Genomic DNA, 19152 nt, shown 5'->3' on the forward strand with positions numbered 1-19152 from the left:
GTGTCACACCCAGAACACACCTGCACACCCGCACTCCCACACTTGCATGCACACACGCATACATGAATACACATACAGTGGCATGCACTTGTAGTTCCAGAGCTGGCAGTTAGAGACAGGCGTATTCCTGAGAGTTGCCGGCTAGCCTTGGCTACTCTGCAAATTCCAGGCTGGTGTAAGACATTGTCTCACAAAACAAACCACAACATAGATGGAGCCTAAGGAAAGCATCCCAAGGCTGTTCTCTGGTCTCCACACATATATATAGGTACTCCATATATACATATATACAGGTACTCCATATATACATATATATGGGTACTCCATATATACATATATACAGGTACTCCAGGACACACAGGTGCAACCACACAGGTAGATAGATAGATAGATAGATAGATAGATAGATAGATAGATGATAGATAGATAGATAGATAGATAGATAGGGACTGGTGAGATGGCTCAGTGGGTAAGAGCACCCGACGGCTCTTCCAAAGGTCCTGAGTTCAAATCCCAGCAACCACATGGTGGCTCACAACCATCCACAACGAGATATGACTCCCTCTTCTGGTGAGTCTGAAGATAGCTACAGTATACTTACATATAAAATAAATAAATCTTTAAAAAAAAAAAAGATAGATAGATAGATAGATGATAGATAGATAGATAGATAGATTTGACTGACTGACTGACTGACTGACTGACTTGAACTTCAATCATTCTACACTTACCAGATAAGTTCATTTTCCAGGGTAAATGGAGAGGATCCCTCGTTGTTTAAATTTAAGCAGAACCTCCCTGTAGACACTTCACATCCCCAGCCTTACAAAGCTGAAGACTGCACTCAAACATCTGTGCCTTACTTGCTTCTCCTGGTGATCACAGGGAGGCTCCTCTTCACCATACAGCTCTCTGCTTGTTAATTTACATGCTGCCTTGTTCCAAAGGTGACTCACACACATGAGATCAAAATAAGCAGATGGGACAAGGCGTACTGTCACAAATGACGACCATGAAATAAGAAGCAAGACTTACTCGGTTAAAAGTCCTTCCGGTAGTTGTACCTGTCAGAGTAGAGAGGGTCTCTCAGAAGTCTGAAACCCTATCAACTTCAAAAAAGTAGCCAGGCATGGTAGTGCATACCTCTAATCCCAGATCTCAGGAGGTAGAGGCAAGTGGATCTCTGTGAATTTGAGCCCAGCCTGGTCTACACAGAGAGATTCAGGTTAACCAAAGCTCCATAATGAAACCCTGTCTTGAAAGAAAGAAAGAAAGAAAGAAAGAAAGAAAGAAAGAAAGAAAGAAAGAAAGAAAGAAGAAAAGAAAAGAAAAGAGAAAAGAAAAGAGAAAAGAAAAGAAAAGAAAAGAAAAGAAAAGAAAAGAAAAGAAAAGAAAAGAAAAGAAAAGAAAAGAAAAGAAAAGAAAAGGAGGGAGGCAGGCAAGCAAAGCAAGTTTGGAATGGTGGTGCATGCCTTTAAAATAGCATTTAGGAATCAAGTGAAACCAAGTTCCAGGCCAGCCTAAGAGACCCTGTCTCAAACCACCCTCCACCCCCACATAAACACACTTATGCAGCTACTCAGGAAAACACAACCACTAGGAATATAGTGAGAAGAGATTTCTCTCCAGGCTTACCATAAAGAAGATACCCAAAAAACAGAAAAACAACAGCAACTATGCAACTGCTTACAACTGGCACAATGGGGCCCCCACCCTGAGAGCCTTGAACAAGTCAGTCATTTAATACCCTGCAATAAGTACTGTTTTATCTGAATTCAGCAGATAAAGAGCAGATGAGATTGAGGAGCAGACAGATGACGCCTGCAGTCACACAGCTAGGAAGTAATGGATGTGGGTTTTCAACACTGAAGGCTGGCTCCAGAATCGCACTCTTTAAAGAAATAACGGTTCATTAATATGTATGTACGTATGTGTGCTTGTGTACAAGAATGCACATGTGGATGTGGGTATTTAAGGAGGCAGAAGAAAGTCTCAGAGCCCCTCAGGTGGGTGAGAACCAGAGTCTGGTCCTCTGCAAGAGCAGCGAGTGCTCTTAAGCACTGAGCCACCTCCCCAGAATCACACTTATGTTCCTCACTGCCTCTCATTGACCCCACCCCACCCCCATCATCCATTCTTACAGTGAGTGACACTTCCCAGGAAGCTACCCATGGTGTGCTTCAGTATAGAACAGGAGAAAATCGCAAAACTAGACCAGAAGAAACTTCACTGAGACCAAACCCTAGCTGTGAGGGCATCCATCTGGTTCTGGCTGGTGGGCGGATCCTGGAGATTTCTAGTCTCTACAGTTAGGGGGTGCTCATGTCTTCAGCCTATCCCAGCATGAGCAACACAGTCCCTCCTACAGGGTTTGGTATGCACTGAGTGGTTAGACTATAAAGCCGTAATCCTCACCTTTAATACAGTTCCTCATGTGGCGGTGACCCCCAACCAAAAACCACTTTTCGTTGCTACTTCATTACTGCAATTTTGCTGTTATGAATTGTAATGCAAGGATCTATGTTTGCCCATGGTCTTAGGTGGCCCTGTAAAGGGGTTGTTCGATCCCCTCCCAGGTGTCAAGACCCAAAGGTTCAAAACTGCAGCTGTAAGGGTGGATGAAGCTCAGTTGTTACCTGCTGACACTTCTGGCAGAGTCACAAGTTGGAGGCATCACCAGGGCTACAGATAAGATAGACACCTTCCCAAACAAAGCTGGGGACCCTAGCAAGGACCCACATGTATCTGAAGATTAGGTCAGGGCGTTCTTGCATGAAGATGACCCAAGGCAATGACAGTGGGTAGGTCTTGCTGGGATGCTCTGGATTAACACTGGGCATCTGTAGGTGCCTCACTGAGAAGAGCTACCTGAACAAAGGCCTGGAAGAGCCCAGGCAAGAGCCATGCAAAGCCGAGATGGCGATGTCCCAGGAATCCTTGATGGCCAGAGTGAAGTGACTAAGACGGATCAAGGGAAAAGCAAGCAGATGGAGAGGAGGAAGTGTAGGGTGGGTGGTCCCATTGTGGAGACAGACCTCTATATGGGTTCTGCAGCAGAGGAGGAATGTGGCCTGACTTTCATTCCCAAAGACAAACTCTGCCTGATGTGTACAAAGAGGATCAGGGAGCATACACAGAATCTGGAAGTCCAGTGGAGTCTTTCCACCTAACAGCATCTTGGTGGGCAGCAGTGGCCCACACGGTACATAGGAGCAGTGTGTCAGAAACCCAGGCCTGACAAAGGCCTGACAAAGCCAGAAGCAGGTGACTATTGTCTGGTGCAATCAAAAAAGAAAGAAAGAAAGAAAGAAAGAAAGAAAGAAAGAAAGAAAGAAAGAAAGAAAGAAAGAAAGAAAGAAAGAAAGGAAGGAAGGAAGGAAGGAAGNGAAAGAAAGAAAGAAAGAAAGGAAGGAAGGAAGGAAGGAAGGAAGGAAGGAAGGAAGGAAGGAAGGAAGGAAGGAAGGAAGGAAGAAAGGAAGAAAGAAAGAAAGAAAGAAAGAAAGAAAGAAAGAAAGAAAGAAAGAAAGAAAGAAAGAAAGAAAAGCACGAGGGGTGGGGTGGTCGGTCATCAAGTCAGGTTAACCAAAGACAAGTCACTTTGGCTGGAAGGGGCAAAAGCCTACAGCATAGAGTGGGAGCACCACTGCACGGGGTGGGAGCACTATTGCACAGGGTGAGAGCACTATTGCACAGGGTGAGAGCACTGCCCTGACTAGCCCAACTCAGGTTCTAAGCTTGTCTGGCTATGGGTAGGTGATGGGAAAGCACACAGTAATGGACTCTAGTCCTTCTACTCTCTGACAGCAGTTATTCTCCAAAGGATATTTCAAAATATGGCAGAGCTTAAAATATTCAACAGTTAATATAGCACCACTTACATTCCATACCAAATATAACACTGACTCCTAAGCCGCATCTGACATCTCATATGATGTTCTCCCTTCCTCCTCCTGAGCCTCCTGAGGGCTAATCACATAAGCCCCTCAACAAAACCACATGCCCCCCGGGCTCCTGCAGATCCAATCCCAAGGTACATACGGGGCCCCGGCACCCCCTCTTCAGGCAGCATTCCTGCCTGTCTGTGTGCCTCACCCTACTGAGCAGCCGCCCGCCAGGCTCACATGCAAACTCACATATGTCCTTGTCCCCACTCATTCTGACAAAAACTGCAGTTAGAACAGAAGGGAAAATGCCAAGGCATCCTGAGGGAGGAGGAGACCAATATGTGCTCCTTGCAGCCTGGTACAGAAGAGGTCACTGAGAGACACACCCATCTGTGACTTGACGCCTCTTCAAGCATGAGCAGAACATGGAAGTGCCGGGTCAAATTCAGCTTCTTCTCATGACCCAAACACATTAGAATCAAGTTTTAAGAAAAATAAAACTATAAATATTTGTCTCTGTGTCCAGCAAAGCTTTCTTTCATGTTCCCTTTACAGTGCTCTCCCTGAATGAGAGGACTGACCACAAGCTATTAGTAAGACAAGCCTAGTCAAGTAAGAGGCTGAGAGATAAAGAGGCTGGGTAATTCACCATCAGTGGGGAAGGGGGGTCACACCACACGTGAATGTCTGAACATGCACTTTGCCACAGATGACTGCTAAAACTACCAAGAACCCAGAAGGCTGTAAACTGCCTTAGAGAACTAGTCTAACAAGACACCACTCTCCATCTCCTATCTGCACTTACCTTGAATTAATACACAGCATCCTCACCCATGCAAAGAGGTGCTTCAAATTTAAATTTAAGATTACTGGTTACTCATTCATACAGACAATATCTGCATATTTACATATACATTCATAAGCATATAGAAACAGATGTGAGCTGCTTCACAACTAAAGACCAGCTGTATGCTAACACCATTAAGCTACTTGTTAATTAAATGAGACAGCATTTTACCAGGCAGAAGGCGATCGATAGTTCTGAGTCTTCTTTCGACCAATTGTATGCTGTATATTCAAGGGCATTACTCTCTCCCGGCTGCTTGCACATGTAAGCACAGTTTCTCTCAAAAACGGTGCGGATGCCTTTGAAGAGAATCACACTGGTAGTGCAGCCCATCCCCGAAGTGTGCACACCCAGACTTCTAGCGATCTCTACACCATCCCCACATCAGCTTCTTTGGCTCTTCAGACACAGGCTTCCACTGAACCATCTTCATGACAGGCAGCTACCGGCACCGGAACAGAAGGAAGCGCCAGGCTGTTACACTAGAATCCGCTCCTGCCCAACAGCCTAACAAAAAATAAAAAGGATCCAGACTCCCCGTGTGGAACAGGAAGGGTGGGTGGTGCAAAACCAAGATGACACACCTCAGATGCACCAAGACTGCCAAAGTATCCTTTTTTTCCCCAGCGGACTGCCTCACAGCTAATGCAGGAAAGCAAATGTGCAGAGGATTAGCATGGGCTGGTGGGAAACGCTGGCACCTTGGATCTGCCTGGGACTGTTCTCAACCTCAGAACCTGCCCAAAATGCAAAAGGCAGTGCCAGACAGCCACCCTGCTGTAGATGCTGCTGCTGCTGCTGAAGGCACAAAGGATTCTCGTCTGCTGCAAGAAATCACTCTCCCAGAATGCTTCGCCTAGCATCTCTATTAGCAAACATCTCTTTCCTTGACCTAAATATGCTGCTTGTTTAATCTTGCATCAATGAGAAAACAGACAAGCCAAGGGAAGGAGGAAATACAGTCTAAAAACGGTGAGAATGCCGAGATGCCTGCTGCCATGGAAACACGTGTAAGCAACTTCAGACAACCTTTTACACATAATGGTAACAGCCTGCTGGCAGTAGAGCATAGGAGAACATGCGAGGCGTGTGGTCTTGACTTCTGCACACCTGTCCTCTTCACTGGAGTGCTAACCGGGTGGGTGCTGCTTAAGGTACCCAGAGACGTGAACACGAACATGGGCAGAGAGCTACCCATCTGGCTGGCCATGTGTCTCTAAAGCAGCACTCTATATAGTCTGCAAAGGTAGGTATGCACTCTGGTCTCATCACAGTCAACATTGTATTTTTGATCCACAGCAAATTCAGGTCCTTCTACCACAGACTCAGTGACACCACCGTGAATCACGTGACTCTTTGGAAAAGGATGATAGAGAAGTTCTTAGTTGACAGAATATACTTCCCTGTTTGCATGTAGGGCACGCCCTCCCACTTACAACGCATATTTGGAAAAAGGCTGCCTTTCTGAGATATACCAATCCTGAACTATAACAATTGAGTACCCAGGGAAGTAACAGAAAGCCATGTACATTGTCCTGTCATAGGATCCCCAAATGACTACATGCCTTGTTTTATTCTCTGTCTCTCTCTTTCTGTGTGTGTGTCTCTCTCTCTCTGTGTCTCTCTCTCTGTCTCTCTGGCATTCTTTGAAAATGCATCTAAATAGCAACATAAAGCCAAAGCAGTGAAGGCACAGCCACACACAAAGGACAGCTGCTCTGTGGGGTCTGGACTGACATACAACACCAGGCAGCAATGCCATTAAAAGACCAGGAGCCGAGGGGGTGCTCCATAAGACGGAAGGGCAGGAGTTCAGAGCCCCAGAACCGACGTTAGCATTGGACAGTGGCCACCTGTATCCTAGCACTTGGGAAGCAGACAGGACTCTAAGGGACAGGCACTTGGGAAGCAGACAGGGCTCTAAGGGACAGGCACTTGGGAAGCAGACAGGGCTCTAAGGGACAGGCACTTGGGAAGCAGACAGGGCTCTAAGGGACAGGCTGGCTAGCTGGGCTAGTGAGAATCAGTGAGCTCTACATTCGACTTGTTCTTCAGTGAATACAGTGGAGAGTGATGGGGGAGCCTTAACGGTAATCTCTGATCTCTGCGCTTACATTGTTACCCATACATTGAACCAGGCTAGAGTGTATACACACCCACTTAGATACACACAGCATAACACACACATACAGAGTACACACACACATGACACATAAAGCACAGCACAGCACATGCACACAGCAAAACACACGTTCATGCACAAACACAGCACACACCCACACATTCAACCAGACACACGTGCATACACACACATGAACATACACAGCACAACACTGCACCCACCCACACATAGCACACACAGCATAATATACACCACACAGCACATGTACACGCACATACACATACACAGCACAGCATGCAGGACAGTACACACAGCACAGAATACACATTCACAGGGCAGTACATATAAAGCACAGAATACACACAGGCAGGACAGTACACATACACGCATACACAAAGTGTGCACACACACATAGCACAGCTCAGGCAGGCACACACAGCACACATACATACAGCACAGGCAGGTACACCCATACCCACACACCACACACACACACACACACACACACACACACTGTAAGACTCAAGACTGTATGATTACCTGACATCGGAAGATCCAAGCCTCCATGAGCCACAACAGAGGCAGACAAACAACATGGAAATTCATCGACACAAACTTAATTCTGGAGACTCTAAAACATCAAACATGTAAATTGTGATTTAAATTGTCTTGAGAATTTAGGGGGAAAGTCTATTTAGTTTGCTTTCCACTACACATTACATAGAAATAGAAATGGTATCAGGAAATTTTAATTTATTGTCTTCATCAATTTTAGATAACCCAGGCACAAAAACAAGAGATCCCCGAAGACACAAAGATTATGATTGAAAATACAAAGATTACTTAAAAATGTATCGTAAATTATGAGCAAATTTTAAGCTGTTAGTACACTTTGTTCTACTGAATCTCCTTTTAAACCCTATGTTAATAGGCATGATTGATGTCTGACATCCCAGGACTCAAGGGGATCTGGATTTGAGGCCACCCTGATCTACATAGTGAGTTCCAGGCTGGCATGGATTACACAGCAAGAACCTATATCAACAACTACCATTGATACCTGGTTTAGGAGCTGTAGAGATGCTCAGTGGTTAAGCATACTAGAAGCTCTTTAAGAGGACCCAGGTTCACTTCCCAATACCTACATGACAGCTCAATGTAACTCTAGTTCCACGGGATCTGATGCCCTCTTCTGCACTTCTGGCTTCCACACACACACACACACACACACACAGAGAGAGAGAGAGAGAGAAGAGAGAGAGAGAGGAGAGAGAGAGAGAGAGAGAGAGAGAGAGAGAGCAGCACACACAGAACACACACACAGCACACACATATAGAGAGAGGCACTCACATATAAACACGCCACAATATAAGAAGAAAGTACCAGTGCATGCCACATGAATGGATCTGAAAAACACCAGGCTAAGTAAAAGAAGCTGGTCATAAAAGAACTCACATGGCACAATTCCATTTTAATGAAATAAATGGCCAAGAAGAAATCCACAGAGACAGAAAACACAGCTGAGCATGGTATCTCACCCCTGAAGACCACTCATACCAGCACCCCGGGACTGAGGCAGGAGAAACATGAATTTGGAACCACCCTGAGATAGAAGGGAGGAAGAGGGGAGTGGAGACTAGTGCTTACCTGAAAATGTCCCCAAACTCGAGCATTCCTAATACGTAAGCATTCTACACATGACCCACAGTCTATGTCTACCCTAGTAATGTGACTCTCACTAAGAAGGACTTCTGTGCTGAGCTCAGAGCATCTGAACTCCATTTCTGTCCGATGCCAACACCTCATCCCACTGCCCCATCTGAGCAAGCTGACAGGAGTCAGGTGAATCCTTTTTTTGACATCAGTAAGAAATTAAACAACTTAATGAGCCCTGACTCCCAGATGGCCTCCTCTGTCCACTCCATAAGCTGCCAGGTCCGAATCAGTAACAGGAGCTATCGTAACCAAGAAGTTTTTGGAGCACAGCTGCACCTCTTTCTTGTCCCACATGCCATGAGGATTTGCTCGGTGGTTTAATGCAGTCATCGTCCCTGGTGAGCTGAACGGTTTTTGGAAGCTGCTCAGGGCAAGGGTTTCTGTGACCAACAAGCCACCAGAAGGCCCTATGGACTGTCTGTTCAGGCTGAGCTCTGCTGACCTCTTGAGTGGTCACATGAGGCGCTGTGGTGCAGCTAGGGCCCACAGCAGGCATGATGTCCCAAGCTCAGAGCCCCCTCAGTCTGGAGCAACGGGTCCCATCTGTAGCACTGCCTGCCAGTGTCTGTTTTAAATGTCTTCTAAAAGTCAAATCATCCGCTGGCGAGATTTCCCTATTGCTCTCCCAGGAAATCTAGATAAAGAACCTGGAGGGAAATCTGAAAGTATAAACTGAAGCTAACATGTTTCAAGCCGAGCCATCTTCTGCAAGACTAGACCTCTGGTCTATTTGGGAGATGAGGGAGCAGCGGATTCCCTCCTGGCTTACGGTAACTGGAAAAAAGATGAAGCTCCTCTTACACGACAACCTCAAGACAGAGCCTGGAATCCAACCCAGCGTGCCAGTCACTTCACTGAAATACTGAGATGCCACCATAATAGTCTCCTTCCCCACTCTGGCTGACTCTCAGTGCTCTCAGTAGCAGCCCATGAACCCTGTGGAACAAGGCAACCTTACATAAGCTGACCATTGCATGTCCTGTTCATTTGATCAACCACACGACCCTGTGCCCACCACACGTCAACAAGTTGGATCTTTCTTTCCTTTTGCATCAGTTTTTTTTTTCCCCAGTCATGGGGATCAAATGCAGGTCCTCGTGCATACCAGGCAAGTGCATTAGCAATAAGAGAACACTAGATGCCTAGGAATGGTAGTGACAGAGAGTCGTGTGCCACATGTAGGTGCTGGGAATTGAACCTGGGTCCTCTGGAAGGGCAGCCATCTCTCCAGTCCCTGTATAAAGGGTTTCTTTTAAATAAAGGAGATAAAGGTAAGGCACTGACTGTATTCCCAGCATCTGGGAGACAGAAGCAGGAGGACCACTGCAAGTTCCAGCTCTTCATGACCTACAGAGCAAGCACCATGCAGCCCAGACAACAGAGTGACTCTGTCTCAGGAAGAAGGAACAAACTCTCTTAGCATTGTGTGTTTTAGGCCTCAAAGATGTAGGCTTATTGTGTATTTAATATTTCATGTATATATAATATATTGTTGCATTTAAAAATGGAAAGGTCATACCTGAAATCATGTCTTCTAAACATATAATTTTTAAATGAAAAACTGTCAACAGGGTCCAACAGCCATTAAACTTGAGGACACTGTGCTATGTAAAATAAGCCAGACACAGGAGATCACATGGTTCTGCTTACATGAGGGGATGGATCAGTGAAGCTCATGGCTAAGATGGTCCTGATTTATGTCACACTGAAGAAAACCGAGCACAGAAAGCTGAATGGTTACTACTTTTCCCATCTCTCTGGAACAGCACGGTGTAAGAACTAGCCTTCTCCAGCCCTCTCTCCCATGGTGCCTCGACCCTCACAAAGGGCAGAGACTCTGGAGAAACAAGCTTCGTGGCGTTTATTTCCTACTTCCCCTAGGTCCTGGCCTCCTGGGAATAGCCCTTTGAACATGCATCATCCCAGAGAAAGGGTAGCTGAGACTTCAAATTCTGACTCACACACGACTTCAGTCCCTTTCACTGAGCTATAAAGAATGAGGCAGCAGAGTCCCACGGATCGTTAACCCCTCAGCTCTGGGAGACCCATAGCAGCCAGGCTTCAATTACGGTTATGAGAGGTCGCAGAGCAAAACTCACGCTACTGAGGGAAGCTAAGATCTTTACAGAGAAACCCATAAACCCAGAAACGCTGATCCTGTGTTAACCGTCAGACGCCACTGAAGGAGCTCAGCTACTGGCCTCAGTGCCTCTCTGAACATCCGGAAGCAAGGTGCCAGAGGAAGGAGGCTGACTACGCAAAGGACTGAAGCCAGGCAGGGAGCACCAACAGCCCAGCTATAAGGAGAGAGGAGGGAAAACAGAGGAGCGGAGTAAACTGTAGGGGCCAAAAGGATTCTCTTTTTTGGGAGACATCTGAGAAGGTCCAGGTGCAGCAAAGCACCCTGAATTTGAATAACAGACACAGCACAGAGCACATGCAGTGCACCCTCCACACAGTGTGTGTTCACATGCAGAGTCCTGGCTGCCGAAAGCCCTGACATGGAGACACAGCCTGACTTTCAGATCCCACCCACTTCAGCTACTTTTAGAAGCTGAGTCTTTCCCTGTCACTTCAGTGGCGCAGAAACACCGTGACCAAGCTCCTAAGAAAACGTGAGACCACACCAAACTAAGAACAGTCACAAGGTATGTTTATAGCATCTTTAAAAATCATTACACATTGTGTGTGGCCAGAGAGGTGCCTTGGTGGTTAGGAGCACTGGCTTCTCTCCTGGAGGATCCTGGTTCAATTCCCAGCACCCACAAGGTGGCTCGCAACCATCTGTAAACCCTAAAGATCTGTTCCAGAGATCCAATGCCTTCTTCTGAACTCTGCAGTCATGTGGGCAGGCACACAGTGCACATACATAAATATGCATACATATATCTTTCAAAAACTTTTAAATGCTGACACAATTTTTTAAAAAATTTTTACAGCTTAATCAGGTTTTCATTAGGTTTATCAAGATAGGGAACAAGAAGGGCAGCAGTCACCTCTCAGAAACACAGGAGAGAGAAAACGAATGTTTAAAAAAAAGGCAGAGTCAAAAGACAAAATATATGTCCCTCTATTTGGGCTTCTAGTGAAGTCAAAAAGAACCAGCCTGGTCTGGGTCTGCTGATGGTAGGATAGTACGCCTGAGAGGCTGAAGCGGGTGGACCGGGATAGTACACCTGAGAGGCTGAAGCGGGTGGACCGGGATAGTACGCCTGAGAGGCTGAAGCGGGTGGACCATCTCTCCAAGGCCAGCCTGGGCTATGTACAAAGGCCCTGTACCACCCACCCCACTCCCCCCCCCAAAAAAAAAAGAAAAGAAAGAAAAATTAAATCATTTTTCTAACGCCTTCAAAGTTGTATTTTCAAAACGACAAACCAGTTCGGAGCTTCGACAATTCACTCTTTCTTTGTCTCTCTCTCCCCATCTTTCTCTGCTCCCTTCCCTCTCCCTCCTTGGTGTTTCATTATAGAGTTCCATGTAGCCCAGACTGAGGCCACCCCTGAACCCTTGAACCCCTGATCCTCCTGCCTCTGCCTCCCAGGGGAATTTTCAAAACCATTTCTATATGAGCCAGTTGGAAACCATGGCTTTGTGCTTTGTGCTTTTGTCTTTAGTATGACTTCACTCAAACATTCCCTGATATGTAAGTGGATATAACTAGGTCAGAGAAACGGAGTAATTTTAGGAGAAAGCACCCTGCACAAAAGAGCAAACTGTAGACCATGCCATCCAAGCCGATTAAAACCAGAAAGGACCAAAAAGAGATATCCGGCAAGTGGGTGAGAAGTCACTGGGGAAATGCAAATCAAGGCCATAACGGGATGATTTCAGCATCAACTGACAGGTAAGTTTTAAATAGAAATATAGTAATGCTGAGGATGTTAAAAAAAAAAATCTGGAAGCTCTGCATACTGCCAATGGAAATATAAAACAGCACAATGTCTTCAGAACCAATACAGCAGTTCTTTATAGAGTTACCATACGATCCAGCCAGGCCACTCCTGATTAAACACAAGTAGAAGGCCACGACCACACAAAAACTTAATCATGACTGTTCTTAGCAACAACCCAAATGCTCATTCACTGATCATCACACAAATAAGGTGGTGTACAAGTGGAATATTCCTCAGACATGGAAAGACATAAAATACTGACAGACAACCTTTGAAGACATGTCCAGTAGAAGAAGGTCCGTGCAGTTCATCAGTTCATTTCCAGAACAGACAAGTGCACAGAGAAAGAAAGCAGATGGAGGCTGGAGAGACACACCAGTGGTTATGCATGTGCTGCTCAATCGTGAGGAACTGGGAGGAAGGGTCCCAGCATCTACCTCCAGTGGCTCACAACCTCCTGCAACTACGGTTCCAAGGGATCAGATGCCCGCTTTTGTCTCTACTGCAGCAGTACACACATGGGCACATAAATTCACACAGGCCCATAAAGTGACTCTTCACAATTTTTTTTTTTTTGAAAAGAAAGTAGATAAATGGTTATCACAGAACTAAGTTGTAGGGTAATAGCTAAGAGGTCCAGAGCTTCGCTGGAGAAGGAAGCATGAATATACTGAGAACCAGTGAACAATGCCTTTAATGAGTGAGTTACATGGCATGAGAATCACAGCTGACAAAGGTGTTAACAAGGCAGGACAGATACAAAGCTGCATTTCTCTTGAGGGTACCCTGTGCCCCCCTAAAACAGCAGATGCCACAAGCACTCCTAAAGTCGTACATGTGGGGAAAAGACAGTGCAGGAAAGACAGCAGAATTGTTTCTTGATCAAGGGCCAGTTAAAGCTACTGTCCTTAATACTTACAGTCCACTTAACAAAAATCTCTCCTGTGGTCAGTAACTCTGCCTCATTCATTATAGAAGGCAAAGTTTAGACCTAAGTTCCTGGCCATCTATCCCAATTTGTCCAAAGAAATTTCTTTTACAGACATTTTCCCACAAGATATTCATCTTGGCCTTGACCACAGACTCTCATGATCCAAGACAAAAATATCGTTTGGAGAAAAAGTCAGAGGATGGAAAGAGATTAATCAGGTTTTTTTTTTTCTTAATTACTCATGTCAAAAAACCTGCTATATTTAGACTAGCCTAGTCATCTAGCCAGTTAGGAAATGTAAATGTTAAAAGTAAATGTTAAGGAAACACTAATAAAAGTCCACTCTGTGTACACGGGAACTAAGTCTTGCTATATGTCTGGTCCTGGGCTCGGATTAAGTCTCATTATCTCAATTCTACCAATTCAAAACGTTAAGTTAAGGTATGGGTGATACCCTCCATGGTAGCCAGCCTTTAATTTCCACAGAAACCCATCCTCATACTCCGATCCCCTGAGGAGTGTGGTCTTCTGCCCACTGACACCATGTGTGGAATCAGAATGAGAAGCCAACCCTGGTGAACGCATCAGGAGTTGGAGCACACACAAGTTCAAGCTACTCTTTAGACCAGGAGCTTGCCAAGTACTGTCAACCACGGATCACACTGAGAAATACACCTTAGATTATGGCCTAGCAAATGTATATAAAGACTTTTACTTTATAACACGTGCCTCATGGCGACTTACCATTCCAAACACTCAGCTTTATTATAATTCACTAGAAGGTAGAAGGGGGAGTGGCCACATCCCACTGAACTGTTTCCAGAGCTGTTCATAGGCTGCCATTTAAATCCCACTAAATGCACCAATTATTAAGGGCATCTCCAGCAATCAGATACACAGCTGTAACAGCTGGCTCAGTAGAAGGAAGCTGAACACAATTATGAAAAATACTCTGGAAGGCAGAGTCCTACCTCACATGACGCTGCATGTGCTTTGAATCAACTGTCTCCGAAAACTCCGAAGACACTGGTGGGAATGCCCTCCACTGCTGTAACAACCCACTCAACCCACTCAATGCTTCTTATCCCCACTACCCACAGGTGCTGATTTTAGAAGAATGTTCCCATCAAAGGGGAACAGTGTTTTCAATGAATTAAAGGCAGGACAGTCACTTGGTCACTTGGGACTCAAGTCTTCAACCACGCAGAAAGGACACTCTGCGGCCCTAAGTGCTCAGTGCTACTTCCCAGGCATCAGGCACACCATGCTGTCCTTCTTCAGGGCTTCCATTTCTGAGGCCCAGAAAGGCAGCTGGGAACTACTGCCAAGCAAACCTAAGAATTGAGAATTGAGAAGACCATCAAATACACAATCCATCAGGGGAGGCCCCAGGAGAGACACAGGGAACATATAAAGAACAAGGAAGGGACACAAATACCTATCCCAGGGGTGGATGGCTGCCACCTGTCAGTGAGGTGGAAACACACTCTGACTTCTCCTCGTGGTGCTGTGGACAGGAGCAGCTCGATAGGGTCATATATTGAATGCTTAGTCATCAGGGAACGCCACTATTTGAGAAGGATTTCACTGGGGGGTGAGTTTTGAGATTTCAAACCCAGGTCTAGTGGGGTCTAGTGTCTCTGCCTCTGTCTGTCTGCTGTCTCTCTCTCTCTCTCTCTCTCTCTCTCTCTCTCTCTCTCTCTCTCTCTCTCTCTCTCTCTCTCTCTCTCTCTCTCTCTCTCTCTCCCCCTGCTCTTGTGGAACCAGATGTGGAGTCTCCGCTGCTACTCCAGCACCATGCATGCATGCCACCACGCTTCCCGCTATGATAATGGGCTAAAAGTGTAAGCAAGCCTCATTTTAATGTTTTTCTTTATAAGAGTTGCCATGAGGGCTGGAGAGATGGCTCAATGGTTAAGAGCACTGACTGTTCTTCCAGAGGACCTGAGTTCAATTCCCAGCAACCACATGGTGGCTCACAACCATCTATAATGGGATCCAATGCTCCCTTCTGGTGTGTGTGAAGACAGCCACAGTGTACTCATACCAGTAAAATAAATAGATCTTAAAAAAAATTTTTTTTTAAAGTTGCTGTGGTCATGGTGTCTCTTCACAGCACAGAACACTGAGACACTCTTATGTAAGCACCTTGGACACTAAACTCTACAAATTAGACTTTGTGCAACAGAATTGGAAGCAAAACTGAAAGACAAAGACTAATTAACAAAGCCCAAAATTGTAGGAGGCCACGGCCCCTCCCCTGGGCTACCCGAAGCCGCACCTTAAAAGATGTCACCTGTTGGCTATGGAGCTTGTAGTAAACAGGTCCATATTTGGTGGTGATATATCCCTGCTCTTAGGTTTGGCTGAGGCCGCGCGCCTGGTGAGGTGACGTGGCCTGCTGCTATTGGAGTGGATAAGAATATAAAAGGGCTTGTATCCCAGGGCTCGGGGGAGATGAAGAGGGAAATGATGAAGATTGTTCAAGGTTCCTGAATAAACTGCTGTTAGAAGAACTGGTGGTTGCGTCTTCCTTGCTGTGGTCAAGAGAGGACACGACACAAAATGACAGCAGGCCTCTCTCCTGGAGACACACCATGAGCAGAGCGCTGGTGACTGGGGTACCTGGGGTGGCGGGGAAGCCGGGTAAATCAGGGTAGCACACTCATCCAGGTCTGATTCTAGATTAACGGAGCCTCTGCTGTGAGCTTCAGGGTTTAGTGACGCAGCCTCATCTGTGCACCGCAGAACCCTGTCGGCTGCTTCCTTCAGCAGCTCCCTCTGGTGTCTCCACAGTTTTTACTTTTGTGTACAGCAACACTTCTGTGTCATACTATGCCAGGCTACAAATACAGATTCAAAAGACGGATCACCAGGGGACACACAAGAATGGTGAATAAAGCATGTGAAAAGATACTCAACATTAGACATTTGGAACAAAATGCAAATCAAAACTGAAATAGTATGTTACCACATGCTGATTAGGATGCATCAAATTTAAGACTGGTCAAATCGATGGGCCGGCAAACCGGCTCAGCATATTAAAGCACATACTGCCTGAGTTCAATCCCTAGAACCCACAAAATGGAAGAAGAAAAGCAATTCCCGAATATTGTCCTATGACCTCTACATGGTACATGCACGTGTGTGCACACATGTGTACACACACACACACACCAAACAAACGGTTAAAAAAATTGCCAAATTGAGTGCTGCAAAAGATTTATAACCAGTAGAACATGTGCACACTGCTGCTGTATCCACCTTTGGGAAGTTTGCCAATGCCTCAAAACAGTTCCCGGGTGAACCAGCTTCTCAACTCTTAGGTGTTAACTCAGGAAAAAAGGAAAACACAAGTCCATACCATAGGCTCCTCTTTTGAGAACAACAGAAATGTCTTAAAACTGAGTTACGGTGTTAACTGCAGACACCCGCAGATTTACTAGGATTCGATGGATCGTACAGTTAAACTCCGAAATGAATGTCAGGCTTTATGCATTATACCTCAATATCACCGAGAGATATAACACTCTAGGTAAATAAGCAAGAACCATGCACGAAGTTACTGTGACTGTGAGAATTCCACGTGGCAGAGGCAGTGCCTCAGGACCAAACTATCACAGCAGAGTGGGTGGCCCCTACTCCCAGGATGAACTTAGGCATGACGTAATAGAGAAACAGACACACAGAATTAAGGATGGTTTTGATTACTTCAAAACATACTGAAGAATTCCGGCATTAGTGAGAAGATGCCATTATGAAGCTGGGGAAATTCTGTCTCCTAGAGGAGGCACTTTTCCTTTTCCTCAGGGGAGAGTTTTGACAGGTGATGTGCACCACAAACAGCCAAGTCTGACTGGCTGGCCGCTGGAGTCACACGCATCTACACATATCATACATCACTAGACACAAACCTGGGTGTGATCAAGTACTACCCTCAATGTAAGAAACCATGAGGATCTAGCCATTCGAAGACAAGCAGCACCTTTTATAAATGAGTGACCTGAATCTTGAATTTGTCCAATCCCTGATGATGAAAATAGTCTATACTTACCATAGTGAGCTTTTCAGGAGAAAAACTGAAATTTAACCAAAAGTTCAAGACATTCATAAAAAAGAGTTCCCAAAAATCCATGTAAAACTTCTCCAAAAGGATTACTGGTACATGCGCGATGCACATACACTTGCATGCATGCACACACAAACACAAGATAAACATCCTACTTTCTGTAGTTAATGTTTTTAAAGTATTAATATTGCCGGGAGTGGTGGTGCACGCCTTTAATCCCAGCACTCGGGAGGCAGAGGCAGGCGGATTTCTGAGTTCGAGGCCAGCCAGGTCTACAAAGTAAGTTCCAGGACAGCCAGGGCTATACAGAGTAAACCCTGTCTAGAAAAAAAAAAGTATTAATATTTAAAATTATTTTGGTACATTTTGGATCTAAAATTATTTTCTTAAACATCCCAATATATAACTTTGTACATAAAGAAAAAGTAAATTTAAGAGGTACCATTTCAACACTACCCAGAAATCAACTAAGCCACAAGATACAGGTTGCTTACTGCTGTCCAACAACAGGACTCAATAGAGAAGAAAACGAATTTGACCCAAGTCGCAGGGCTTACATGTGCTGTGTGAACAAGAACCCTCTGTCTCCTAAGTCCCCGCTCTTTCTGAGCTGTCACTAAATCACACTAACAATGACAACACAAAAGAGATGACGATTATAAGGCTCTTATCCTGGTGGGATTCTGAAGGGAAATATGAAATTGCAGTTGTTATTTAATTATATTAGTTGTGAGTTGCCATGCAGGTGCTGGGAATTGAACCTGGGTCCTCTTGAAGAGCAGCCAGGGCTCCTAACCACTGAGCCATCTCTCCAGCTCCCCTTAGAATCAGTTTTAATAGCACATGATCTTATTGGCCAATAAGATCACAACTGTCTCTAACTCCAGTTCCAGGGGATCTGATACCTTCACACTAATAGATATAAAATAAAGTTAAATAGATTTTTTTAAAATGATTATAAAATCCATTTAGATACCAAATTCCTTAAATCCCTCCTTTTGCCTTTTTCTTCCACAGAGATAAAAGAACTACAAATAACTAATTTATATGCTACAAATTAAAGGGGTTTGGTCCTCTGTTGCTTTTTCATTGCAAATGCCAAAATCTTCATAATCTAACAGGATTTCTGAAAGATGTGTCTTCAAACATAAAACTCTATTACTCTGGGCAACCCAAGTCTGTCAACCTGTGCTACAAAGTCTTTAGTTTAGCAGCTGTGCTGGCTGGTTGTGTGTGTCAACCTGACACAGGCGGAGTTATCACAGAGAAAGGAGCTTCAGTTGGGGAAGTGCCTACATGAGATCCAGCTGTAAGGCATTTTCTCAATTAGTGATCAAGGAGGTGGTACTATCTCTGGGCTTGTAGTCTTGGGTTCTATAAGAAAGCAAGCTGAGCAAGCCAGGGGAAACAAGCCAGTAAGTAACATCCCTCCATGGCCTCTGCATCAGCTCCTGCTTCCTGATCTGCTTGAGTTCCAATCCTGACACCCTTTGGTGATCAACAGCAATGTGGAAGTGTAAGCTGAATAAACCGTTTCCTCCCTAACTGCTTCTTGGTCATGATGTTTGTGCAGGAATAGAAACCCTGACTAAGCCGGGCCTGGTGGCGCAGGCCTTTAATCCCAGCACTCGGGAGGCAGAGGCAGGCGGATTTCTGAGTTCGAGGCCAGCCTGGTCTACCAAGTGAGT

General features: G+C 45.3%; 1 protein-coding gene across 15 annotated transcripts in view; it reads right to left on the reverse strand.

The window, feature by feature from the left end:
• Dock9 (dedicator of cytokinesis 9) overlaps positions 1-19152 on the reverse strand; it is a 258321-nt gene that overhangs the window by 190495 nt on the left and 48674 nt on the right. For 6 of the 15 annotated variants that reach the window (XM_029541769.1, XM_029541773.1, XM_029541771.1 and 3 more), the window contains exon 1: positions 4903-5327. The exons of 6 other annotated variants lie outside the window; for them this stretch is intronic. In XM_029541769.1, coding sequence (XP_029397629.1) covers positions 4903-5064 — 162 coding nt within the window. In that variant the 5' untranslated portion in view covers positions 5065-5327. Of the gene's footprint in view, positions 1-4902; positions 5528-19152 lie in introns of those variants that run through there. 3 more of the 15 variants (XM_029541774.1, XM_029541775.1, XM_021203261.1) reach the window with 2 other exon arrangements.

Source organism: Mus pahari, chromosome 8 (assembly GCF_900095145.1).
Source record: "Mus pahari chromosome 8, PAHARI_EIJ_v1.1, whole genome shotgun sequence".
Taxonomy (NCBI): Eukaryota; Metazoa; Chordata; class Mammalia; order Rodentia; family Muridae; genus Mus; species Mus pahari.